General features: G+C 39.0%; 2 protein-coding genes and 2 long non-coding RNA genes across 5 annotated transcripts in view; 1 reads left to right on the forward strand and 3 right to left on the reverse strand.

The window, feature by feature from the left end:
• The window catches only part of LOC138008092 (probable methyltransferase-like protein 25), a 14,735-nt gene extending 8,739 nt beyond the window's left edge, over nucleotides 1–5,996 (reverse strand). For both annotated transcript variants that reach the window (XR_011124163.1, XM_068855293.1), the window contains exons 1-6: nucleotides 5,546–5,996; nucleotides 4,095–5,010; nucleotides 3,386–3,492; nucleotides 2,573–2,602; nucleotides 681–719; nucleotides 429–463 (exon numbers count right to left, since the gene is read on the reverse strand). Coding sequence is in view for 1 of the 2 variants with exons in the window: in XM_068855293.1 (XP_068711394.1) it covers nucleotides 429–463; nucleotides 681–719; nucleotides 2,573–2,602; nucleotides 3,386–3,492; nucleotides 4,095–5,010; nucleotides 5,546–5,905 (1,487 nt within the window). In the remaining variant the exon portion in view is untranslated. The remainder of the gene's footprint in view (nucleotides 1–428; nucleotides 464–680; nucleotides 720–2,572; nucleotides 2,603–3,385; nucleotides 3,493–4,094; nucleotides 5,011–5,545) is intronic.
• Nucleotides 5,997–6,082: 86 nt separating this feature from the next.
• LOC138008093 (cytochrome P450 3A29-like) lies at nucleotides 6,083–16,055 on the forward strand. The gene is made up of 6 exons (XM_068855294.1): nucleotides 6,083–6,392; nucleotides 8,116–8,357; nucleotides 8,813–9,109; nucleotides 10,312–10,443; nucleotides 12,011–12,383; nucleotides 13,842–16,055. The coding sequence occupies exons 1-6, from the start codon at nucleotides 6,122–6,124 to the stop codon at nucleotides 14,075–14,077; spliced, it is 1,551 nt and encodes a 516-aa protein (XP_068711395.1). The 5' UTR covers nucleotides 6,083–6,121; the 3' UTR covers nucleotides 14,078–16,055.
• Nucleotides 16,056–16,190: 135 nt separating this feature from the next.
• LOC138008096 (uncharacterized) lies at nucleotides 16,191–18,352 on the reverse strand. The gene is made up of 2 exons (XR_011124164.1): nucleotides 18,022–18,352; nucleotides 16,191–17,900 (listed from the first exon to the last, which is right to left on the reverse strand). It is a non-coding gene; the product is annotated as an uncharacterized lncRNA (long non-coding RNA).
• Nucleotides 18,353–20,173: 1,821 nt separating this feature from the next.
• The window catches only part of LOC138008098 (uncharacterized), a 30,042-nt gene continuing 22,715 nt past the window's right edge, over nucleotides 20,174–27,500 (reverse strand). The window contains exon 3 of the long non-coding RNA XR_011124165.1: nucleotides 20,174–21,299. This is a non-coding gene — a long non-coding RNA (uncharacterized lncRNA). The remainder of the gene's footprint in view (nucleotides 21,300–27,500) is intronic.

The raw sequence follows: 27,500 nt of genomic DNA on the forward strand, positions 1-27,500 counted from the left end.
ATCGTGGAATAAATGTGTTATAATGCAACATCAGTATTGTCACTGGGATATCAGTAGACTTTCTTGCTGGATAACCAAGAGGCGTGACTATCTAGAGTGTTCAGCATGCAGTATCACTGGACTGTCACCCATCCAGGCTGCATTAACCCCATCCAACAGCCTACTTAACTTTGGTGGAGAAACAGAAATCGGTGTTTTTCCTTGGGCAAGCTGTACACTATCACATGAGATTGAGATAGGGCATCACGATCAATACCCGAGGGGCATTATGCAGGACTGACACAATTAGGATGCATTAATTCTCCTACATCGAACGCAATTACTTAACGTTAAATAACAAAAGCAAAAATAAAATTGTTTCACTGAAACTCAACTGTCTTGAAATGTATATTTTCAGGTAACTCTAGAACAATTGCACAGATACCAACCTTCCATCTAAGCCAAACTTGTCCCTCAAGATAACCTTTTAAACAAATGCAAAATATAAAGTACAACTTACAAATGAACAACACTACTATAAAATTATGCCAATAATTAGAATTTCACACTAACATAATATAATCACAGATAATCACTGAAAACACTCAAACAACCAAACACAATATTGATTCCAATGAAAAACAAACTAAAAAGGCCGTGTGTCGATGAATAGTACCTTCACACAAATAGGGATGACTTACCTGTAAAATTGCCCTATAAAGCACACTAGGTGGTGGACACTGAAAGTAACAATCAGAAGTGAAAATTTATGCAGAACCACAAAGAGATTTTTTTTTTCTTTTTTTTTTTTTTAATAAGAAAACAAGAGGCTGCCTTAACATTGTACTTTGGTTGACTGTCAATAAGTGATCAGGGGATTTACTGGTTTGCAAATTACACAAATAATGCTCAGCTTCTGATGAAATTGTTACATGTACGGTACAATTGTTATAGCCTGCATAGCTGGTGATATTGTTGGTGCGAGAGGCATAAGCCGCGCAGAGAATGCAGAGGCCACCCCTCCCCATTCTCCGAGCAGCTTTGCCGCTGGTTAATTTAACTCTCGCTAGCAGGAGGCCACAATAGACCACTTTCATAAATGGCCACCACTTTTTCATTCTTTTGTTTTTATGTTGACCCATTGACTCCTGGGGTTCCCTATTGATGAGTAAAATCGTCTGGCATTAGACAGAGTAACATACTACTTAAAGTATGGTTGGTTTAGGTCGGTTTGGGTATCAAAGGGTTAACAGGGACATAGTTTTTCAGTGAGTGATTTAATAACCCATTGACTGCTGGGGGTTCCCCATTGATGAGTAATATCGTCTGGCGTTAGAGTAAAATACTAAGAATGGCTGGTTTAGGCCGGTTTGGGTATCAAAAGGTTAACAGGGACATAGTTTTTCAGTGAGTGATTTAATAACCCATTGACTTCTGGGGGTTCCCCATTGATGAGTAATATCGTCTAGCGTTAGACAGAGTAAAATACTAAGTATGGCTGGTTTAATAGGCCGGTTTGGGTATCAAAAGGTTAACAGGGACATAGTTTTTCAGTGAGTGATTTAATAATTAACCCATTGACTCCTGGGGGTTCCCCATTGATGAGTAATATCGTTTGGCGTTAGACAGAGTAAAATACTAAAGTATGGCTGGATTAGGCCGGTTTGGGTATCAAAAGGTTAACAGGGACATAGTTTTTCAGTGAGTGATTTAATAATTAACCCATTGACTCCTGGGGATTCCCCATTGATAAGTAATATCGTCTGGCGTTAGACAGAGTGAAATAATAAGTATTTATTATATCTCTCAGATAGTACGCACGCTGTAATTGGCTAAATTAGAGGGCCGTATTCTACAGTACGGCCCGCTGTACGGCCCGCTGTACAGCCCGCTAAATTTAAAATTTCGATAAAACATCATCTAGCGAGTTTTTCTTGTCATTTCTGTTGCATAAACTTGTACTGAAAACTGTTGGAACCTTGCAAGAAACTATTTCAAACTTAACAGCCAAGAAGATTTAGTTTTTGGAATTTTGGCACGGCAATCTTTGTGGCAGTTGAACCTTCCGCTTGACTTTGACTAGTTTCCTTGCCCGCGCGCCGGATTAACCTCAGAGATATAATAAATATCTTACTAACCTCGTTTTCTTGGTCTGTACTGTAAGTTACGGATCCTCGTTTTTTCCCGTTGATTTATGGCCCGCGTGCTTCGCGCTTGGGCCATAAATCAACGGGAAAAAACTCGGTCCGTGACTTACAGTACGGACCTCGAACTCGGTTAGTAAGAGGTATGGCCAGTTTAGGCCAGTTTAATTTGGGTTTCAAAGGTTTCATTAGATCTACTGCCCTCATTTTGAAACAAGTGTTCTATTGAAATTTGCATGTGGTAGCAAGGCTAGAAAGGCTCATTACTATTACCATTATGAAAGAGGTCTATAGTTTCTGAAATCCATAATATCACCTCTTTTAACCATCCCTTCCCTTCCCCCTCCCCCCACACCTGAAAAAAAAATGCACAGTCAGGCATTGTTCTTGATTTCTAATTTAATGTTCAAGGTCATGACTCAGTATTTTACATTGTCTAAATACTGTACCTTAGATTGAGAGCCAATTCGTTCTGCAGCCTGAAAAGAGAATCAAGACAACAATTTCTGGTCAATTTTCAATAAATTTCACCATTAAATATCTTAATTACATTCAAATGACCATTTCTACACGCACAATCTTTCCTACAGATTGTTTCAAATGAATCAGGAGAGCAAGGATCAGCCAGCATGTTATATGATGTATGTTTTATTGACCTTAAGCAACATTCAGCCCAACATTTAAGCCTGCATGCTCAGTAGGCGGTAGATATTGTTGTTAGTGTGAAATATGTATCATTTGGGGAGCGTGGAAAAGTCAGAAACCAGAATCTGGGACCAGAAACCGAAAACCAGAATCAGTTGTTCAAAAAAGAGAAATTATACATCTTCAAGTCTGTGAAAACACTGGTGTGTGCGGTGGGAAAAAAATGCTTTTGCTTCAAACTACAATAATGACCGACCACTATGATTGAAAATGCTGAAATTTCTTCACAGCTGTATGAAAAAAGACTTATTATGTGACAGTCATACTTTAACCTGTTAGTGGGTATTTCACCCCAACCTCAGGCAAAGACCAAGTGAACTGGCCAGATTGACAAGTTAATGAGAAAGAGGCATTCAAAGAAGACAAAGGATGTCACAGGATGTTTTAATTAACAAAATTTAATAGCAAACGGTTCAGCATGTACTATTGAGTTATAGTTGCACTGGGGAAGTTTGCTAAGCAAAGAAGCTATATTAGTCCACTCGGCTATCACTTCATGCAACTTTTAATATACCAGTTTGAATTCATGATGCTTAGCAAAGGAACAACATCCTTACCTGCTGAGCCACCATTGTAGCATTTCTGCTCACATGACATTTGTAAGGCTTTAAAAACTCACTCATTGGAAAGCCAACCTCACTACAAGCATGATTACTTTCTAGGCCTGAAGACAAGATTTTCAAAGAACTTGATGTATTGTAATTATCCAAAATACAGTCATGTAGGCTATTACCAGTGACCTACATAAGTCAGATAACACCTACAAGTTTTTTTATACAATGTAGTAACCAAATGGTAAGAGCTAGCAGCTAGACATTGCAATTTCAGCTTGAAACCAAGTTATTTGGGACTAGGTTTCTTCCCAGTTACAGTTGGTCATTGTGTAGTAACAGTTTACCGGTATTATTATTATTATTATTATTATTATTATTATTATTATTATTATTATTATTATTATTATTATTATTAAACCTGGGTAGGATTTGGTAATAGTAAAACTAATGTAACTTTGATACTTCAAGTAGTCAGTCTGTTGCTGTATTTTAGTTGCAAGTTGTATAATGTATAAACTATTGGAATTACTTTTTTATCATTATTGTTAGTTACATATGCACATCATGGCCATTTAGCGTTCCAAACTTATTCTCTGAAGATTCTGATCTACTTGTGTGCAAATATTTTCTTTTTGGGATTGAAAAAACATGGGGCCTAGTCAAGACTGTAAGTGAATATTAGTACTGTATCAATTTTATTTAATCTACTAACCAAATTGCTGTGAAACTAAATGGTAACAGCAGCCCACAATACAAATTAACTTCACAGAAGGTTCATTCACAAAAATTCTCAAGGCCATTGGGACCAAGTCACCACAAGCATGAAGTCCAACCAAAAACATCCCATTTGATTCTGAATGACATTCTCCATCAGAGGATTCCAGTTGATCAAAGAGCTTCCTAAGCTCTCCATTAGCTACAAATGAATGATCCACGAACCCAGTCACAGGGAAAAATGAATTAGGGTTCAAAGTGTTCAGTTGACTTGAGCTTGCAATCGCAGAATCTTTAAGACCTAATTGCATTTGTGTGCAGAGGCAGTGATTTTGCTGTAAGTTTCTACAACTGCATTTGCCACATGCTTCTTTGTTTAATTGTCCAGACAATGAAGAAAAGTCATTCAAAGATTTTCTATTGGATGGCTCAAATGAAGATGTAACATGCCTCAAATCTTCTTTTTGTTTGAGTTTATTTTGATTAGTTGAGTATTTTGTGTGCTGTGATAGCAGTGGTTCACTCTCTCCTGATATTGTTTCCTGTAACTGGTTTACATCTGCGCAATTCTTGCATACTGTGCCAAACTTTCGTTCCACAGCAGAGGTGTCATTACTATTGATACCAACATTGGAGTCATGGAACATGCTGTTGCAGCATGCACTCTTTGAACATGGTTCTGAGCTATTTTGGCCATAGGTCAAACTTTTTTCTGAACTTTTGTGACATGAAAGCTGGCCTACTTGGTGTTGAGATTTATTCACCAGTCCTTTCCATGCTTTTAAAAGTTTTTCATTTCTCTTGTACGCATTCTCTGTGTTGCCAGGAGAGGAATCAACTCCTATGACTTTTAATCCATGCTGCAATGCTAAATTTTGACTCAGGTAACCTTTGCCGCTCCCTAGGTCCAAAATCTAAACAAAAAGGCAAAAAAACATGTTCTTTCAAACTCGTTAGTTTGGACAAAGCAGAGCAACATGTTCAGTATTAGAACTTGCTTCTTAGCTTACTTGAGAAAGCTCTATGAGGGAAGGAGAGAAGACTTGGTAAAGGGGAGGGGGGGGGAGGAAGGGAACAATTTACTCACAAACAAGGGGTCTGGAGTGAGTTCCACTCTGAAAGCAATTTCATTCCCGAAGGAGGCAGAGAATAGAGACTGTGTAACTGAGTACTGGAACCCATTCCTTGACCAGATATTCTCACAGTAATTATTGGGTATAGCAACTCCTTATGCAACTTTCCAATGTGCAATATCAGGCTCGAGCCATCACATACCTCCCCTCCCCCCCCCCCCCCTCCCTTCCCCTTCCCTTCCTTATAAAGCACCTTTTCTTTACAATTTCCTTAGCGCCACGACCAAGAAATGGAAACCTTTTGTTTCTGGTCTAAATATCGGTCACTGGCTATTACTCACATGGTATAGTAAAAAACATAATGTCCTACATGTACCTTGCTGACTTGAAACTGTGTTGCCAAAGTATTTATTACATTTGACATGATCTCCACTTCATAAGATTTCTTGGGAGCCATGATATGCGAGATAAAATTAACTCTACAATTACTTAGAAAATCTTGTCTTTCTCTTAACCAAGAAAAGCTCTTGAGCTGAGCTTGCGCTGCCTCGGTAAGAAACTGCCTTAAACTCTCGCCACAGTTCTTGACAATTTCGGATTTCTGATCAAAAGCGTTTGGCAAAGATACTATTTGTACTTGTTCACTTGCAAGCAATTCTAGATCTTCTCTCGTCTGTTGTGGTAGAATAGACTCCCAGTGGTCTAAAGTAAAAAAATCTACCATGTGGGCATCCATGAGATTTTTCTGTTTTTCTAAATAGTGTATGACATGTCGAAAATCTTCTGCGAATTCTTCAAAATTTAACCGGGCTTCGAACCCGAAGGCGTCCGCCATCTTGGCAGTATCTAGTTCCCAGGACCACTCAGAAAACATCTTTAACCATTCTCCCGCGGTCTTTCGAATCGTCTTTGTCTTGCAGCAGTGAACTCTGGCACATGTATCAACCAAAACATGATCTTGGAAGCATTGATTATGTTCAGCAGCTGGAAATTTCTACTTTTAGGGACTTTTTCGCTCATTGTTGTTTGGCTCGTATACAATTTTCTACAAGAACAATTCTCGCCATTACAAAACATTCCTTGTCCGCCCGGTGCCTTGCCATTGATTGGCCATTCTCTTACTCTTCTTCGTTGTGGAAGCTTGCTTGATGTCGTGCGGACTTGGACAGAACAGTTTCCATCTATGTTTGTTTTACATCTTGGACTTCGGCTTGGAGTAGTAGGTAGATTGATCACTTTTTAATCGGGCACGTTTGAGCAACGAAAAAATGTTTGTAAACAAACATTAAACCTATCTTTTCTCTTTGGTCGACCCATTGGTGAGAGTCCTTACTTTCAACCAGTGTGGCCCGGGTTCGATTTTGGGACTCAAGACAACAAGTTGCGTCGGCAGGCCGCGGGGAGCCAAGGGGTGCTGAAAGTTTGCTTTTTTAACCTCTCTACATTGCTAGTAGAAGTCCTTCCTGATTATCCATGCAACATAGTTATGTCCAAAGACCGATGCCCTTTCCCTGCTTTAATTAGAAAGAAACCCTCAACTTCAGATTTTGAAGTGGGGAAGAGCATTTGGCTAACAATATTTGGTAGCTATTTGCAAAATACTCATATTTAAACATTATTCATTGCAAGCAGCAGGTATTTTTCACATGTTACAGGCCACAGGTCAGGTTTACAGGTCATTGCTGTAACAAAAAAAAAACAACAACCCTAACCCCTAAATTAATGCAAAGTGAAGGCCTAATAACTATTATTTTGGTCTAAGGTAATGTTTCGGTTACATTTAATTTAGGAAAAGGATACAGGGGTAGATCCAGGATTTTTCTTAGGAGGAGGTGCACCACTAAGAAATGGTGCAGCTGACTGGGGACTTTTTTTGCAGAATACCAGTGGTATTAGAAAGCTGCAGGTCATCTCAGGGGGAGGGGGGAGGGGTGTGTGTGTGTGTGTGTGTGCACCCCCTGCACCCTCCTCCTAGATCTGTCCCTTGTGTAGGGTTGTTTTAGTGATGTTAAGACAATAACCTGTAAACCTGATGCTGTGACCTGTAAAAGAATATCAGTGCCTGCAGGTCCTATCTCACACATAACTGTCTCAACTTGGAAAGAATCATTGGACTACTGATCAGTGAGACCACATAAATAGCTACCAACAAGGAAGTAGGTGAACCACTCCATTGGCATTGCCATTCAGCCTAGTCCGTCACACTGATCCTAATGAGTAGGAAAATGTAGTTCCTGAGCCCAGTTGTTCAAAGACTGAGTAAACTAATCCTAGGTTGCTAGAAATTTAAATTGCAGATACTTTTAGTCTTCAATTTTGACTTAGATTTTCACTTTCCTTCATCATAAAATTGCATTGGATTTGTCAAAGGGAAAAACTCAAAGCTTGATTTAGTATAGGCCACTTCAGAAAATACCACAATACTCTTTGTTTACTCCTCCTCCCCAATTTTACAGAAGCATTGTTTCCAGTTTCTCTTAGGACTACCAATAAACAATGTTTATGGGGTGGGGAACAAACTTAAGAGTATTATGGTACATGTATTTTCCCAAGTGGCCTAGAGTATTAATTTAATCACAGATTTGTGTTAATTTGGTTGTGAACAACTCAGTTATTAGTTCTATAAGTGCATTTCACATAAAAAGAATTACTGTAGGCTGTTCTTTATCTGCCAAAGTTCCTTGTACAATGCTATGAGCCCCCATAAACTTGTAAAGGGCACACCACTAAATAGAGCAAGTTTCCAAAACCAAAAGAAAAGCAATCTGCAAAACCAAAGCAATTTGCTAATTAGTTGCGACAGGCAATTGAAAAACGCTCTATCACCCTTTGGTTATTATGATCATTGTTTTCCTTCAAAGTAACACCTTAGTTCAATAAACTAAGTTAGAATCAAAATTCTGAAAAGGACTTAACACAAAACTCAGCTTTAACTTTCACTTTCAGGTGGCCATCTTGTGTATGTGACAGATCCAGAGCTGATCAGATTTGTAACAGTAAAAAACGCTCACAAGTTCGAACGCTCTGAGTTTCTCGCTAAGATTATCCCAAGTTTGAGGAAAGGTGTATTTGTGTCAGTTGGGAAAGCGCATACACGACAGAAGAGGTTGATTAGCCCAGCATTTAGCTTGGCTCACTTAAAAGGATTTTTGAATATCTTCCAAGAAAATTCAGAAAAGCTTGTTCAGGTGCAGTTACTGTAGTAGATTTGGAATAATCTGGAGGTATCAAATTTGTTAACCCATTCACACCACAAACACCCTATAACACCGCCCATTGACGAGTTAAATCTTCTGGCGTTAGACAGTAAAATCTATTAAGTCTTACTCTCAGGGGTGAATGGGGTAATCTTTCTGATACCACATTTTGTTGATGTGAACATCTGAGCTGGGGATTAGAATCAATTTTAAATTTGATTATGTGATAGCAAGAGTGATTTTACATTGAAGATGGCTGTGTTTTAGGAGCTTGTCCTTTTGTCCAGCAAGTGCTGAGACCCACAGCATCTTGTACATCAATTTAATGATATTTAATATCTGAGTGGGTAGTTAATTGGACAACATTTCATAGAATCAATAATATTATTTATTGCGTGTAGTATTTGGTTTCAGGACTAAAATATTCTCATTACTTTAATTTGTAGTTATGGTCAGACCAACTTACAAAAGTTCAACCAGAATGCTCCTTTGAAAGAGATATCAATAAGGACATGCACCACCTCTCACTGGATTTGATTGGCGAGAGTGCATTTGGATACAGCTTTAACACGATCCTGGGTGGCAGCAGCAAGGTTTCAGAGGCTTTTACTGTTTTATTTCTGAGTTTCAACATCACGTTTCTTGTTTGCAAGTTTCTGTTCCCCTTCTTTGACTATCTACCTTTAGCAGAGAATCGGAAAATACAGGCTGCTAAGGAGATTACAGATAACACAGTGTTAGAGGTAACTAACTTACCACTTGATTATGCAAACATAGTCAAAAGAACTTTTGCTAGTTGTCAAGGGTTTATAGTCAAATTTATTCATTGTCTCGGTGTCAAAAAAGGCTTTTTGCTGATTAGCAATAACTCAGGTTTTCCTGGACTTATAACTGTATGAAAGATGTTGTGTAACTGGGCAAAAGGCAGTCCTTCTATTTGAAATTTAAATTCACTTGACCAAATGGTTGCCCATTCTCTAAGGTTGGGTGGAGGTAGTCTGCAAGCCTGCTGGCTTTCTACTAGGTTGCTACCGGTAACACATATTTTTTACATTTTTAACACATCAGAGGTGGAACAATGTGCTGTGCTATTAATACAACAATAACGCAAGTTACTTAGTGTTCGCTTCAGAATGCATGCTTGCGGACCAGTACTAACTTAAAGATTAATTGCTGCTGGGGGAGGGGGAGTGAAAAAAGAGAACTTACAAGCATCAGGTTTTAGATTTTAAAGTCTTTTCACATTCAATATTGCTAAATCTTGGTGGCAGATTATTAGTATTACAGTATAAGTGTAACAATGAAATTCAGGAAAGTCATTTGTCCTCAACTGCAGACTGTAATATGACTTTTATGAGTCTAACAGAGTTGTATGGGAATTTCCAAGTGGCCAGCTCCCAGATGGCTTAATGTCATTGGTTGTTTGTTTTGGTCCTTTGTTTTTTTAGCCAATCCGGAGAGCCGTTGTAATAGCTGCATACTGACCCTTAATGTCAGTGTTTTGATGAGTTTAACTGCCACTGGGAGAAGAGCAGGAAAAGGTTGCCATGGCAAGATGATTTAATTTTTAACACATACAGAAGGCACCCAACAATGCAACTTGTAGTTAGTTATGGGAACACTACCCTTTTTTTTAAAAAAGAGCAGAGTTAGAAAATGTTTAGTCTATTTTTAGTCAGGGTCATTACATTTTTATGTTTTGTTTTGTTTTGTTTTAGAATGATTTACACATATTAACTGAAAGGTTTTACAATTGAAGCCACTGGGACTTCCGAGTTCCCAGTGGCTTCAATTCTAAAACCTTTCATTTAATTTGTTTTGTTTTGTTTTTTTATTTTTTTATTTATTTGGATACTGTGCTTACGTTTCCTGGGCGTCTCCTCCAAAATTTGATGAGGTTTTGACGAAATACCCACAATAACGTATCTTTAAATAATTCAAACAGGTTATTCAAGAACGTCGTAGACAAAAAAGTGAAGGGAATGCACCAGTGAAAAGAGATCTTCTTGCGTTGTTAATGGACATGTACGATGAAGAAACTAATTCAAGAATGAATGATGAAGAATTAAGATCCCAAGTATGTCGTCCAAATATCTGTTAAATATAGACAAACTGGTCCGAGATAAAAAGGAGAATTCCGATTGGTTCTCTGAGCGGTCCGAATTTTGCAATCCGGACCGCTAAGAAGCGTATTTTCCCAGTACGGACCTCACGCTTGTTCAGTAAGACAGGATCTTGGTACCTCTCACCTAGTGGTTATTTTCAAAATTTCCGACGACCACCTTTTATATGGAATCCCCCTCCCCCCCCCCCCCCCCCCTTCCAAGGTGAGGTTTTAATTCTTACAACAGTTACTTCTCGCAGCTTTTGTGTTTTTTTCTAATCGACCAATTGAGCCAGTTGACGCGTTTAATGAAGCCGTTGAAGGAATGCAAAAGCCCTTTGAGGGAAAACATTTGTTGGAATATTTAGCCCGTTTCCAAGATAAACAAAGCTTTGAAGTTGCACGTGATTGTCAAACTACAGATGGTTTCACAGTGAGATCGTGAAGTTGGGAAGTTGAAGATGACCTAGAAATTAGTACTTTGTCGAGTTTCCAGTTCCGTGACGTCTTTTGTTTCGAAAGTAGGGAATTTTGAATTTCCTAAGTGGTACCTTAACGTGACACCATGATACCAAGCTATTTGATTGAAAAAATGTCTATCCCCATGTATCTCAGCAGAACCTTTCAAGAACATTAGGAGATGTATTCATTCACATGTATTTATCTCATAAGCGAAAAGTACAACCCCGTTCCCAGGGCACTTTTCCCTGGCACCCAAAGCCCTAGGGACGAGGTTGAGAAAAGTAAGCCCTTTCATGGCAAAGTGAAGTCCTGATGTTGGAGCACTTTGATTCATCATGGGTCCATCTACACAAAATTCGATTATAAATGTGCGTCAAACGCTTCGACAAATAGCTCAGAAACGATTTACACCACAGGAGAGGTAGCCTGCGAAAGCAGATGTATTTCACGACCGCCGGAAATACGTCTGGGTTCGTTTTCCCCTTGTACATCTCCGCATTAGCCACATGCGCCTCTCGAGCGCCAATTTTTATTCAAATGTTGGGACAGGTCGTTCAACGTTGCTGAAGTGGGAAAAAATGTTAAAAGTCTGTTGAAATTAAATTTAACTTGTCTATGAACTGATTTCAGCTTTCGTTCAACATCGATTCAGCATTTCGTTTCTTTTAGAAAACGTTGGGTGGAGTTGAAGTCGTTCTAACAGTTCGTTCAACATTTGAAGAACATACCCGTTCTCGAGTCTGGTTTCTTTTTCTTATGTTCTCGCGGTCAAAATGTTGGCTTCACTGTTGGCGCGATGCGAGAACCGTTTGAACGCCGATCCGCGCTCAACTTTGTTTTTGCTTCCAACATTTGCCAAACATCCATTCAAATTTTGTCGAACTTTTCAGTGTTGAAACCATTCTACGAGAGCTGCGCACGTGGTTTCTTGCGTTTTTTTTTTCTTTGCGTCATGATCATCATGATTTTCTTCGTTCGTTATGATTAGCCAAACTATTAAACCACCTTGCTGTTTGTTCTGAAAGCCGCTTTCTTCCAATCAGCTGATACTGTCACAACATGTTTTCTATTCTTGTAGGTATTTACGTTTATTTTGGCAGGCAGCGAGACCACAAATGTGGCATTAGCCTGGACACTTTATGAACTCGCCAAGAATCCACACATTCAACAAAAATTGAGAACAGAAATTCAAGCAACATTCACAAGGAAAGAGGAGCTAACATGGGAGAAACTGGAGAAAATGCAGTACCTTGGAAATGTCGTCAAAGAGTCACTTCGACTTCACGCACCAGCTGATGTAACTAGTCGCGTAGCGACATCAGACGTTGAAATTGGTGGATATTTTGTGCCTGCCGGCACTTATGTTGTGCTTCCTATCGATTCAACTCAACGCTCGTCTCATTTTTGGTCAAATCCTCTGGCTTTTGATCCAGAACGATTTGTGAAAAACGGCAAGTATTTTTACTTTTGGACGCTTTTAAGTCTTTCATTGAAATCATCCGTGTCCCCGGCACACTTCTCCTGATCTCTGCCTCGAGTCGGTTTGATTGGCAACAAGCTAACCAATCATAGAGCAAAGCAAATCCACGTGGGAAGACCACCGAACAAGTCACAATTGCTTTGCCTTAATGCCTTTTACTGTAAGAGACTTTACAGTGCGCAATGCGAATTTGATTGACAGTCACGCATTCTTGCAAAGTGCGCACGGTTGTAAGTTGAACACCGTTGCATGGCTTGTTGAGTTGAGTATTTACACGTAGTTCAAGTTGTCAGATGTGAAAGTTTGTTGGGTGGCCATGGTAAGGCGCGTTGTACTGTTAAGATCTAAGGCGTCGACGAAAACGTCTCCTCAAAATATAACTTTGCACTGTCGTATATATGTCTTAATATAATTTCGCGATTATTCCATCTCGTTCAAGTCCTATAATGTGGACGAAGTATCCTAAAAATAAATTGGTACTAACGAGCTGTTTCAGACGAAGTAAAAATGTAGAATGAAAGGTTTGTATTTGTACACTCGCGTTGTCATTAAAACCTCAAACTTTGTGATTTCAAGCCGTTGTTGAGTAGCTCAAAAGTATGTGCTAACATGCGTGCCACACGTGCAGCACGATTACGTTTTCTCTTTTAACCAATGATATTTTTGTTTCGTGACGTTGTCGTTCCTGTGGTAGTTTTTTTTTTTTTGAAACTCCCTACTGGCCGAAAATGCGCCAGCGAGATTTTTCATCCAACCACAAAGCGTGAAAATTGCTTTTTATGTATAGAGCGAGTTTCAATCGAGTGTCGTAAAACCAAAACCAAAGTAATTACTTTGACCAATCAAAAAGGACGAAGACAATCCGGTAAACCAATCAAAACTCGATGTAATCACACGTAGCCGACAAAAAGCGCGGGAAAATGTGCACGCGCGAGCCACGATTGGTTTTGGTTTCACTTCTGATTGGTTGAAAAAGTGGCGCGAGAACTTTGAACCAATCACTGAATGAAGTAATGCAAAACCAAAGCAATTTGCTAATTACTTTCGACACTCAATTGAAAACCGCTCTATTTACTGTGGCCAATTATTACAGAGGACCCAAACTTGAATGAGGCCCTAAAAAGCACGGGAAAATGCTTACGAGTAGAGGATTTGGGCTTCGCTTCCTATTGGTTTGCGTAAAAGACAGCGATATTTTATAGCTTATCATGAAGATCTGTGGCGCTAGAGTCTTGTCTGACTTCACCACTTAAAAATTGATCATGCACATTGGTTTTAAAAACTATTTAAATTTGAGGAGAGAATAAATTAAATAATTTTACAAGGGAATGCCGTGGCAATTATAATGACTGTAAGTCGTAGGTATAGATACAGCATTTACGAAGATGACGGTAGAACTCATGGTCCGCCTTTCTCTTATTCGTAACAGATGGCCAAGAAAGCGTCCATCCTTTCGCGTATTTTCCATTTGGGTGTGGCCCTCGAATGTGCATTGGTAACAAGTTTGCAGTGATGGTAATGAAAGTTGTCCTAGTGACGTTAGTGAAGAACTTTTCTTTCCATGAAGTCCCGAACTGTGTGGTGAATGAAGTCAACAGAGTAAGCACTCGGCCCGATGGACTGAAATTGTGCATTAATTTAGTTGAAAACGTAGACAAGGAATGAATCAATATTTCTGTGCGTGATTGTCACCTTTTGGAACCGTTGACTCTTGACTCAATTCGACCAGTGACGCTCTTTTTTACGCCAAATGCCCTCTGTTTTAGGCCCGTTTCAAACGTCGAACTTTACACGTGCTAAATCTAATGCAAATGAGAAAAATCTATTGTTTTCGCTCATTTGCATTAGATTCGTCGCATGTAAAGTTCGACGTTTGAAACGGGCTTAAGTCACCTTCGTTAGAGGAGGCTCTAATAATCGCATTTCCCTTTAACTTTTAGAAAAGATATACCTTACCCCTTTAAGCTCAAAGTCTATTATACCTAAATTACACCTGCTGGGTGAGGAACTTTCTTAGTAATCAGAGAAGCCACGTTTGATGAGATCAGAAACCCATAAGGGTTGAAACGTGTAACGGCCCCTTGTGTGTTGGGAAACAAGCTTCTGAATATTCGATTTGCTAAGTACCATATTTGGAACAACAAGAGCGAGGGGTTTCCAAATATGGTACTTAGCACTGAAACATTCAACCAATCAGTTCGCACTGAATATTCGGAAGCTGTGAACGCGCGTTACACGTTTCAACTCTTATGGGTTTCTGATGAGATTAAACCAATCTTTGTACTCCTTTTAGACCGTTTCTCTTACATCCTGAAACTTTTTTGTTGCCGCAGTTCCCTCTTTAATATCTTAAAGACGAAGAACTGCTGGCCATTAAACTTCAAAGTCGTTTTGCTTTTTGTTTTCTTGAAGACATATCGAAACAGCAGTTTTTCAAAACAAGCGAGATTGCTTTTCGGACCTGTATAGTTTTCGGGACTTTTGACTGAGAAACCCCTCATGGGCAAGACCGGTTCCTCAGGCGAACTAAAGGACCTTGGACAACCCCCTGGCTAACTGATGACCGTTTGATTTAATTACCGCTGATGTACTGTACTGGTAAGTTCCAAAAGATTCCTGCACGGCCCGTTTGTCGAAAGTCCCGAAACTTTTTTAGTGCCTCAATTCCTCTGTACCTTAAGAAGGAAGATGTTTGTAAGTCAACAAATTTCACAATCATTTTGCTTTTAGTTGTCTTCAAACATGCTAAAAGATCAGTTTTTTTTTTAAAACAAGCGGAAACGGCCTTTCGGGCCCGAAGAGTTATCGAGACTTTCGAGAAACGGGCCCCAGATAGTTCCTGACTTTTGTTGGGAAAAAGGAAGAACCTTGTTTTCTTTCAAATAAGCTCATAAACTAGCTGTTAGCAACAATGGACTGTAACTACCCAGGAATCACTGGGAACTTACCGTTACGAGTGTATTAAACGAGCGTACGAGTTTTCCATCCTGAGCATGCGCGTTCGAAAGCATTCAACCTCCAAACCCACTGCGCAAGTCGGAACTCGAAAGTCGGGTTTGGTAAAAATCGCAGGGCAGTGAAATAATGAAGTAGAAATCTTGTGTCAAGAACGATATTATCCCTCCCTCCTCTCAGTATTCGGTTTATCCTTAACCTTTGGTTGGTTACTTGTCTTATCTCTTAGCTCGAGACCCTCAGTAAACAAGGACTCGTTTTAATATCTATTTGCTGCCAAACATTATTTTGTTTCCCCTGAAACTGTTTCCCCTTCCTTTATCCATAAAAAAATGTCGGTTACATCCGGCTTATCCCTAAGATGATTTGTCCGGTTATGCCCTTTCCATAAGACCCCAAACAAGACTGAACTCGTTTAAGAGTTAATGCCACAATTGCGTAATTGGTTTTCGTAATCTTTTTTCCGTGTCCGTTTATTCATAGAAATTTTGTTGGTTTGATCCCTCATTCCTGGTTTTTCTTTGAGTTTTTTTATTATTATTTCCCTTCAAACAGAGACAAGTTCAGCTAATTATTCACTGCCAAGGTCACGGTTGTATATTTCTTTTTCCTGAAGTCTTGATTAAATTTCATGAAACAATAAATGTGTCTGACCGGGTAATATTCGTTTTTATAATATGGGTCTGTCTCACAAGGACTGGGAACTACCAAGTTCACGAATTTGATTGGCTGAAATCGATATTGACCGCGGTCTAGATTTTCCGATCTAGACCGGTAATGTTTTGCGGTGAAAAGATGCAAACTAAAATGCAAAAACATTGAGTATTTTCTTCTATCAATATTTATTTATGTAAGTGCCAAACAGCATGATGACAAAAGAGAGGATGACGAGCAAACTTTGACAGAATTAAATTCAGCTCATCGCCACTCATCGCCGTTCGCAAGCAAAATGTCAGATAGTACAAACCAGTTACATTAAACGAATTAAATTGTTCTTGCTTGCCATGTAATAAACATCTTATTAACCGAGCTTAGTCAGTCTGTATGGGAGAATCTTGACCTCGGTCGTGTGTACACTGCGTTCGGTCTGTACTCACGACCACGGTCAAGATTCTCCCATACAGACCTCCTGCTCGGTTAATAAGAGCTAATTATTATATGGCTAGTGTTTCTGACCGATATAACGCACGCTGTGATTGGCCAAGAGCAGCTGAGCTCTTAGGCATTTGTACTCCCGTAATGCGCACGGGCCGATTACGGATTATGCAAATTAGTTTTTTCCTCTTTAGAACCGTTTTGTCAGCCATACAATAAACAACTTAATAACCTTGACCGTTCGGTCGTCACAGCAAAATCTCAAACCTTGGCCTAGCTGTATTTAGCTCGCTATTGCTCGGTCAATACGGCAAGGTCTCAGCTTGAGATTTTGCTGTAACCTCACTCTCGGTTATTAAGTAGTTAATAGATGCCGATTATAAGCATTATAACCCAACATCCGAGCAAGTATGCGGATGTTCGACTCCTGATAGGGACACTCGAATTTCCGAGTATGCACAAGTCGTTACCGACAACTTGATACACATCTCTTCGATCTTTGCAAGTAACTATAACTTTGAAAGGGGGAAGTGTTCTTCGCATTAAGCAATTGTCCCTTCTAGATACCCTTAAATTGCCCAGACAAGTGCGAAGAACACCTAGTCCTTTTGTCTAAAACCCATACTTCAAATATATACATTTATTTGAATTTATCTAACTATTATCTTCACCGACATAAATACTGACGCCAAGTAATTTCCCGTTTTGACATTAGCTGAAATAAATTGCATGCATTTCCAGTGAAGACATCACCTGGCATAAGATTCATGCATTTTTAAAGTGTAAGTATTCCGTTTCGGGTGTAGCTGGCACGACTTCGAAGCCAAAGAACTACCGGTTAAGTCGTTTACTCAGTTAACATAATGAAAGTATAAGCCAAAAAGATAATATTTTTGTCCTGTCGCTGGGATAAAACCACTTTAGATCCTTCTATAACTTTTTTCAAGTGTCGAGAATTGATGTTGTTAATATCACAGATCCATAATGCGGCCGCATATTTTTAGCAGCCGTTGTAGAAATCGCCTGTCGTGTTATTCCACTCTTCTTATCACAGCTCAACGGTCTCAATCTGTTTAACTTTCGTCTTTAAATGGAATCATCACATAACATAACTTCCTTGAGACTGCGGATAATTTTGTCTCGCGTTTAGCTCACTAGCTTTCATCGCGGCGAGTCGCTGTTGCTGCAGCTTTTTGTAGCGTTCATATTCAGCTTGCTCGTAACCACCACACTTTTCCAAGCAAAATGCGCGTGTTCTTGCATACGGGCAAACGACAGAGCAGACGCAACAAATGGCGAATAAAGCAATGAATCCCAGGCAACCGATAAGAAAATACAACGAGATATCCCGAGAGGCCATCTTCAATTTGATAGCGATACAGCTGTTATTTATGAGCGATGTTTCTGAGGGATTCTGGTCCCCTGAGTCAAAGTTCCTCTGAAAATAAATTGAAACATTGTCATCGATACAATGGAGTAGAATACGAAGGATTACTGGACGTAATTTTTTCGACCATTTTAAGATATACATTGTAAAGAAGATTTGTAGGGTGGCAAACCTGCGTTGCTTTCCGCCTCTTGTGCAAAGTTCCCCCAGATGGGTCTGCCTCTTAGTGAATATCAGAAGGTAAGCAACAATCGTCTGTTATTAACTTTTATTGACTTTTCTTGAAATCAAAGTCAATATCTTTCTTCAACAGCTTTTATCATAAAGGCACTCTCGAGTAAATATTCAGTCGCGGTAACCCTTAACAACTAAGTTCTTATCATGTGCAAGAGATTATGACAAGACAAAAGGTGGCAGTCATTAAAACAAGAGTATTGACGTCAATACTCAGTCGACCTTAACCAAGTGTTTTCGTTGTTTTTGGTGACCATAATATTGTCTTGTTGTAACTTCAACCAGCGTAGCAGAGAAGCGGTGCTTTTTGGGAAGAAAGTCGAGTAAATGACGTATATTGATAGTCAACAGTTCTTTTGGTCTTTATTCCAAAACTGGATGTATCTTCTAGTTGAACAACTTTGACTCTGGAATTTTTCGCAGATTAGTTCCGCAGTTGGTCAGTTTGACCCTCAATAATTTTATAATATTCAGAAACAACATGAATTATTTTCTTTGTCTGTGCAACTAGTGCGCGAGAAAATCGAGTTAGGAAACTTCGCCAAGGCATGCAAACAAAAGCTGTACTAAAGTGGAAAGGAATTTTCATCTGATTTTGTGCCACGGGCTGTGGACAAGACTCCCGATTACCATATGTGTTTGAGATAATTTTACACTGACAAACTTAAAATAAGTAATAAAGTTAAGCAAAAATGAAAAATGTTTGCGTTGAAAAACAGGTACTAGTATCTTTGGCAAAGAACAATTGGAACTCCATTTCCAATCGGTTTTTTTTTAGTCTGAATTGTCGCGCGGGGCGCAAAAAAAAGAGAAAAAAACAGTCCGGCAAGGTGGTACTCAATGTTCACCTTATCCAGTCAGTAACCCGGCGGTAAGCTTTAAGTGCTTAGCGAGAACTTTAAGAAACACATTAGGATTAGCCATTCGCCAATGCTGCAAACAGAATAAAATCGTCCACGGTAAGAAGGGCAGTTCCCTTTTAGAAATCCCTAATTTAAGCTATTATCATCCTTTTAATTAGGAAGTAAAGAATTGTGCAGTTTTTGTCATCAAGTAAAAAAAAAAAACAGTATCCGACATTGTTTATCGTCTAAAGGCGGCCGAGATTTTACAACAGTTCCACGACGCCTAAAAACCGGGTCAGGGTTTACACGTGACATTGGGTCAGCGCTTCTCGAAAAATCCACTTAAGTGACCTAAAACGTTCAATAGGATAATGTCTATAGCGTTTATTGCATTCGATGTAACGGGTTTTGTATGAGCAAAGAAGACAAAATCTGAGAAGATTAACAAAATCCGTAGACAAGACCTAAGAAGTTTAAACGAGGGATCACCGGTCCGATTTCAAACAGGGCTAAAACCAGTTAGACATTCTCATGTTTCGATTGCTTCAAGGGTTCTATGCCGGGGCATGAAACATTCTCAGTGCGCTCAACTGAGAACATCCATTTAAACTGTTTATCAGGATGGCTTCAGTTATTCTCAGATTTTGTCTGGCCAGTGTGGGAAATTTTAACGAGAAGGAAAACAAAACTGAACAGATTTAGTCGAGGCATTTTCGATATTTGTTGTGGTGAGAAAAATCAGACTGCCTTAATTAACTATTCAGATATCTTGTAAAACTTTGTCTGCTATGAGTGAAAGTTGTAGATAAGAACTTGAATTCAGGCTTAGTATAGCGCGTCGCTTTCATTCTTCTTGTGGTTTCTGCTCGCTTGTACGCCATAACCTTTCATTAACCTATGAAATAAAATAAGTCTATTTTTTGAGTAACTTGCATGGCGGGAAAACCTCGAAAACAAATGCGGCCAAATTTTGACGTACAGGAATTGCACCGGCCTGTGATTGGACGTTGGCATAGCGAGAAGGGTTATTTAAAGATAATTACCCGATGCCAAAATCAGATCTATTGCATTAAGGTCAAAGCCCCCATTTAAATAGAGATGATCCACAGCATTTAAGTTTAAATGGCCTTGGTCTTCAGTATTTAATTCTAAACACCAGGTCCCAGTTGTTCAAAAGGTGGAAAACGTTACCCACTAGATAATTATATATATCACTATCCAGTGGATAGAGAAATTGGTTTCGCTATGACTTATCCACTGGATAGTGATTTATCCGGTGGATAGCGCTATCCATCGTTTGAACAACTGTGGCCAGGAGCCCAGTGCACCAATTTTTGAACGGTTAGCATTTCAGTATATTGCGATGACTACCTTTTATTTCAATGCTGTAAAAATGTACGGTTTCAGAAGCAGTTGCCTCGATAGTCAAGTAACTATTAGTGATTTAACGGCCTGAAACGCAAGAAATCCATGATTGACAGTCCTCTACTATAACCTAAAGAACTTTCAAGTCTTTCACTGAGGTGAGATCGGTGCAATTTCTGGATATGGTCACAAGTCTCGAATGGAATCCTCTTTACCTTAAATGATGTTCAGAAAGAGTAGAGCACGACTAGAATTTTTGGTGTTGAGGTATGATTAACGCTAGCAAAAACGTTAAGACTAACACAAAATACTCATGTGCATAAACACTTCTTTAAGCGTCATATTGTTCCGCAATTTCGTCGTGTGAAAGCAGGTTGCAAGTCCAACGAAACGTTCCAATGGTGAAAATTTAATTTTCCATTCCGTTTTGGGCCAGCTTGATCCTTTGAAGTCACGTGATCGTCGAGAGTGATTATGTTGGCAGAAAATTGCAAGAAACATTGACTATAGTAACTTACAACCCAGTGTCAATCAACGTGTCTTGCAAGAAGAAATCTTTTATGCAACAATGATTTGAGAAATTTATTTGGTTTAACACGTGCACGGCCTTCACTCTTGGATCCAAGTCAACGCTGAGTTGTTACAGCAAAAACATTCCGCGGGAGTCGGAGTATATTTGTTTTTGCTGGTGCTCAGTCATCTCCGCTCTCGCATTTGCCAAATCTCGTTGGAGTTTCCTGTAGCTTTCAAAGTTGTCTTCATCATCGCCACAGTAGTAATTGTTTTCAATGCCAAGGATGGTTTTCCAAGACAATCGATAAAGAACAGAACATATGCAGCACAAAAACACCAAGCACACAAATCCCAAACATCCAAAAAAGAACAATAATGTAATCGTCTGGCTTGAAACCATCACCATGCAGCAACACTACTCAGTTGCAAAGTGAAGTTATTTCGAGTTAAGATCCTCTATAGTTGGCTTAATTCTTCGTTGGTTTAAGTGTCCCTGAAATAAAAGAAAATTAGATAAGACTGATTTAAAATTTAGCATTTCCTCGAGATGCATGAAGAACAACAGGGATTTGGATCTTCTGCCTTTAAGAATACGAAATCGCCTGATTCGAATTACCCATGGGACGAGATTTTGTTGCTTGACTAATCTGCCAAGGCGTTAACGTGGCAAGCAAATTGTAGAACGACCCCTTTGCATTTAATATAACATTTTAAGACTGCAGCGGTTGTCCCAATCGCTAATGTGTTCACTGCCGGTAGCTTTGCAGCTCGTCCTACTGTAATACTGGTAAAATATTTGTTGTAAAAACTGATACCGGTATAGGAGGTTTTCACGTGACGTCATCGCCGTCATGTTGGTGGACGAAACAAAAGATCTCTCATTAGCTTCTTCTGTTCGTCGTACATTTCTCTATCGTAAGGTTGGTTGAAAACGTCCTATTCGTGTGTGCTGATAAAAATATTCATTTTTCTGCGAAAGCGTTTAAGGGATGTTTTCAGTGCTATCAGCGTTTTTTCATGAACGTGGTCGTCATAGCTTAGCTCAGTTGTTTGTCGAATTCACTAGCCATCAATATTCTGCAGGACAAAAGAACAAAATACTGACAGATTGAATCAAGAAGAAATTTTTGGGATTGAAGCTAGATGTATTTCTTTGCCGTTCTCGTCCTAATTTCGGTGCTGAAATGATTATGACGTGAGCACTCAAAACGAAACTTCTAATTTCCTTTCAGTCTCCCGTATACTGTTCACACCAACTTCATTCCTGGATAATTGTACATCCCGAAACTTTGAATAATCGCAAAAACCCACAATGAGAAAAATATGTTTTTTAGATGACTCGTTGTCTGTCTCGCTTATAAAGCTTCCGATTAAAGCCTTTTACGACCACTGGAGCAAATGACTGAAAGCGGTGTAAAGATGCAGCGAAAAATGCTACAACAAAAAACTCAAATACAGAGAGTATTGGTAGCTATTGAAGAACCGCATATCTTATTTGTTTCTTTTCCAAAAAAATACGCGTAATTTGAACACCGATCTCTTCTGGATTTTGAACCAAACGTAAATGAAGTTTTCCTCAACGGCGTTGTGTTCGAATCGATGAATCAGTTTAATCACGCAAAAGCTTTGGCCAGCTAAAAGACAATCAAATGTTACTACATCAAGAAGACGCATTTTGCTCACCGTGGTTACTTGAGTACCAGCAGAAATGAAAACGAGCGTTGTTATTTTCACCTGCAACCAGTAATTGCAATAATTGAACACGGAGTGTACCAAGGCTATACCAGCAGCTAGTGCAATAATTTGCTCTTGCTTTAACACGATGATCATGCATGAGCTGCTCACAAGTCTTGACTCTGGTACCTCGTGACTTAAACACCTAAACGTCAATCGAATTGTTCATAGTGTTTAAGCACGGAATCTTTTGGGACTGATTTGTTTACTGTTTTTTCGTTTCTGGGATAGACCTTTTGTAATGGCGCCGACATGCATGATATGAATGCAATAATTCAAAATCCAAAGCCTTAAATTTGCATGTAAAATGGTTTGTCTCAAATGCATTTACTCTGAGTCTTAAGATATATACCTTGGCGAAAAATTGTAATTGCTGAGCAAAGAACAAAAGAAGCACAATCCCAAAATACACCTCTTTTACCAAAAAGTTTGCATAATTATTATTTGCAATTTCTCCAGGGACATATAAAGATGTCCAAAGAAAAATCAAAAACAAAGCCTATGCAGTTTTTGTTTTTGTTTTTTGTTTTTTTTTTTGGGGGGGGGGAGGGGGGAGGGGGTAAGAGAGGTGTAAATAAATAAATAGTTTTCTATACTATTTTAGTATTTTAACACTTAATTTTAGCGCTTGTGCTTACATATTTTATGGTTGAACATTCTCACGCCCTAATTTCTACTTATGTATGTATATTTCATACGCTTTTCCCTTTCTACAACTTGAAAATGATCTCAGCTCAGGGAGATCAAAACTTCGTTTTTTTTATCGCTAGCTTTTATTCTGAATTGTGTTTCAAAAAAACTACTTATAATGTAATGTATGCAGCAAAGCCTTCAGGTCATTATATCATAGCTGACAGATCAGAAAGTTCTTGACAGAGAAGAAGCAACCAAACTGCAACTCGTTACTCTACAAGATTCCATGCACAATATCAACTTGACCGACTCCAAAAGATAATGAATGCAGCTGCACGCATTACTTGTCGACGTTTGCCACGATTTTGTCATATAACACCTACCTTAATACATCTATACACTGGCTTCCAGTTCAGTTCCGAATCAATTTTAAGTTTGCTCTCTTGGTATTTAAAATTCAATTAACATGGTCAGGTTCCGTCCTACCTGGCTGATCTTATGCATGTGAAGTCACCTAAACGACGCGCCCTCCGAAGTGACGACCACCAACTTCTAGATGTGCCTGGTACAAAATGCGAGACCTTCGGAGATAGAGCTTTGGCCTCTGCTGCACCTCAAGGCCGAGACACACTAGGCAACAAGTCGCTGCAGCAATTCTGCTTGTGTGACACGCTTAATTTTATGAAAATCATTGTCGCTGCGGCAGAATTTTGTCGCCGCGATCAGTTGCGCGCACGACAAACCAGTTTGAATTCGTGCGACTAATCGCCGCGATAAAATCAGCGAAAGTAGCGTTGTCGCACCGTGTGTACGCTTCCGGCAACAAGTCGCTGCGACAAAATATAAATGAACCAATGAGAGAGCGTCATATGGTCAGCCATATTGAATTAGAAAACTAGTTCACATTCCCCCTCATACGAGATTTCTGCGCGTGCACCGAACAGGTGTCGTATCGCAGCAATTGTTTTGCAAGTAGTACACACGGAGCAACTTGTCGCAGAGACCTGTCGCTGCGACTTGTCGCTTAGTGTGTCCCGGCCTTAAGATCTGGAATGCGGTCCCACTATCAATCCGCAAGTCTAATACCCTGGATTGTTTTAAGACGAATCTAAAGACACATTTATTCAAGATTTCATTCGACATATGATCCTGTACATGACGGAATTTTCTCAGTTTTTCGATAACTTTTTAAAATTAAGTTTATATTGTCCTACTTTTTTTCTGTTATAGAATTTCATTAGTCGTTAGTGTTAATTACTTAGCGTTAATTTAGGTCATATTGTAAGTAAGCTTATTATTCCTTAGTGTTAATTTAGTATGGTATTGAAAATTTAGCTGTGCAAGTGTTGGGTTAGCAATCTGTATCATAAGTGTTCATTTCTATGTACATAAATATGAGTTAATGCAAAAACTCCAGGAAAAAAACTAAGAGCAGTCAAAAGCAGTTGAAATCAGTTGGAAGATTGAAAGGAAGAGCCGTAAATCAACGATAAAACCTGTTTGTCGTCGGCCAGTATAGAGGTGCCAGGTCAGCAGAGCCGTGTAGAGGAGAAGCACAGGCCGCGGAAAGCCGAAAGAAATCAACTGGTTTGTCGGCCAGTTTAGTGAAACACTTGGGTGTTACAGTGCTGAAGACAAGAGAATGACAGAACTTTGTTAAAGAAAAGAAAAGGTTTCTTTGCAGACAAGAAAGAACTTTGGTTGACGGTTTTGGTTTTAGAAAGAGAGTAAAGGAGCAAAGTAATCATCGGCTGAACGACGAACGAACCAAACAGTAGATAACATAACGGTAAATATTGAATTGTATAGCTACGTTTCTGTTTTAACAAAAATATTAAAATTGTTTTTGTGTAAGGTTAATTTAAGAAACTTAGAAGCTTTAGAAGTATCAATTTAGTAGTAAAATTGTTTAGTATTGGAGAATTTCTTTTCATATTTTAAGTAACTTAGACTTGTATTTTCGTACCTTTGTAATAAATGATCATTAGCGTTTTAAATATGTTCTGTTTTGCGGGTTCGAGGGAAGGAGTTTGCGTTAGCTTACATTTGTTTTCCGTTCTCAATTTGTTTAGTCCTCTCGTCGCTGCGCCAGATAAGGACGCATGTCACAAATCCTTAAAATAGTTAATAGTTTTGTTGACATTTTAATATATGTGTATATAGCGTTCCACCTTTTGAAATATTTGTAATTGTTGTTAAACGACTCGGAAGACATATATGTACTTTATGCGCTATATAAATTACTACATTATTATTATTATTATTATTATTATTATTATTATTGGTGACTGGCGCACTCAACCTGTAATTCAGTTGCCAAGACTGCAATAGGTTTGAATAAACTATTTATTTATTTTTAATTAATTAATTATTTATTTATTTCTTTATTATTATTAAAATGCTAAAAAGGCAAATTTGAATTTTAAACTTTGAGAATTGAAGTTGTACTAGAGATGGCCTTGTCACGTGAGTGCCTGACAAACAATAACGCTCTTCCTGGTGACGAAAAAACATTGATGCAGTACAGTGTATGAAAAGGCCGCGGTACGGAGACAATCTATATAAATAATTTAAAAGTTTTTATTGAAACACTTCCAACCACGACTAATCTCTAGAAAGTTGGATGAAACGCTAAATAAGTTACAATAAGTTAAGTGAATTTCGAAGCGTATACTCGCTTTACACATTATGGTCCTCTCCATAACCTTTTACAAGAATGTCGTAATCTGAATAACAATGAATGTTGAACGGTCCCCTTTTCCATGTGTTCTTGCTTTGTTTCCCAAATTTCAGCGTACATGATGACATGCTGGCTTTCTTTCCAGTTTCAGGAGTTTCCTCGTCGTTTGATAAGCCTCCTCCGTTCATGTAATAATTGATAAGCTCATTGGTAAATTCACTGTTAAAAGGAGTATTCGGTGAAAGTGATGTTTTCCTTGTATCACCGTGATTAAGGTCTCTGTTAGTGTCCATTCTTCTCGAACTTGTCAAGCTTGGTTGTCGTCGAAAACAATCAACGCCTTGATTTGATTCTTTCCCATGTTCAGTACTCAATCTTGGAAACTGATCCTCTCTTTTGAAATCCTGTCTCTCGCCTCTGTATCTTTCGGCATTACTCGACTTATTCCACACAGAGTATTGTGCCACATTTTTTCCCCTGTGATGTGACATTGTGTTTTCTTCAGTGTTCCGCCTCGAGGCAAGTGTAGGTAACCTAACCGATATCTTCCTGATTTCTTTTATATCAGTAGCAGCTGTTGGTTTTGAATGTTCCGTGCCACTTGAAGTACTGTCATGGCTTCGGTCAGTCAAGCTTATCACTTGTGGTAAGAAGACACCATGGTCGGCAGTCTGACGATTTTCTGTCGGCGTGTCTTTCGTCGACCATTCCGCCGGAAAGGACACTGTTTTCCTCCTTGTTTTCGCACGGATATTTCTCAAATATTCATATTGCTTGCTTAGCTCCTTCTCCTCCACTTCAATTTCCTTCATCCGATTTGTAAGAATTCTCTCTGTTTCCATTTGTTCTCTTCGCTGTCTGGCCATATTTTGTCTTTCCCGTTCTTTAAGCTTAAAAGATTCATTTTGATAGCTCCCATGCAAAGCCTTTCGAATTGATAACAGACTTGTATCCATTTCCATGCGACGGCGATAATTTTCGAGTAAACTGGCAAAATAGCTGTGGTTCATTGTGTTTTTATACGCAGAAAATTGCGACCACCTCGAAGAAACAGACAGTGGCGAATCTGATCCGAATTCAAAGGTGTGTCCTTTCAAAATCAGAATATGCTAACTCTTATACTGATTGATGTAATCTTTTACAGACTTCATTAAATAGACTGCACGACACCTTGATACGTTACTTAGCTGTGCATAAAGAAGTTTTCCTCTTCATTTAACACTACAAATCTCATGAATGGCTTTAAGTGTTTGTTATTGAAAACAAAACAGCACGCTTCTGAAAAATATATATTAGGCGCATTAATTAAAATGTTACACCGCTTTTGTCAAAGGACAAATATATATACTTTGGTATTGAATCGACAACGAGGCAATTAAGCTACCACTTGCCGCAGGCGTGAATACGTTAAAATAGAGGGGATGTGATTGGATAGAATATCTGCGACTTGCTCAGTATTGTTTAAATGGTCAGCCCTTTCACAGAATTGCAATAACAGGCACGAAAATAGAAAAAGAACTTTCAACAATCATTTCCTACGACAACCAAACTCAGCGAGAGACTGGGACTCACGGTAATGTAACCATGAGATTTCACTAAGACCCCGCTAAGAGTTTATTGATTTTCCCAAGTCAGCCCGGAAGACCT

This window comes from Montipora foliosa, chromosome 6, assembly GCF_036669935.1.
Source record: "Montipora foliosa isolate CH-2021 chromosome 6, ASM3666993v2, whole genome shotgun sequence".
Lineage (NCBI taxonomy): Eukaryota > Metazoa > Cnidaria > Anthozoa > Scleractinia > Acroporidae > Montipora > Montipora foliosa.

Coding starts and splice junctions, on each gene's coding strand:
- LOC138008093 (XM_068855294.1), top strand. CDS start 6,122: ATGATCTTGGAAGCATTGATTATGTTCAGCAGCTGGAAATTTCTACTT. Junction 9,110..10,311: donor CAGATAACACAGTGTTAGAG/GTAACTAACTTA, acceptor TAATTCAAACAG/GTTATTCAAGAACGTCGTAG. Junction 12,384..13,841: donor AGAACGATTTGTGAAAAACG/GCAAGTATTTTT, acceptor TATTCGTAACAG/ATGGCCAAGAAAGCGTCCAT.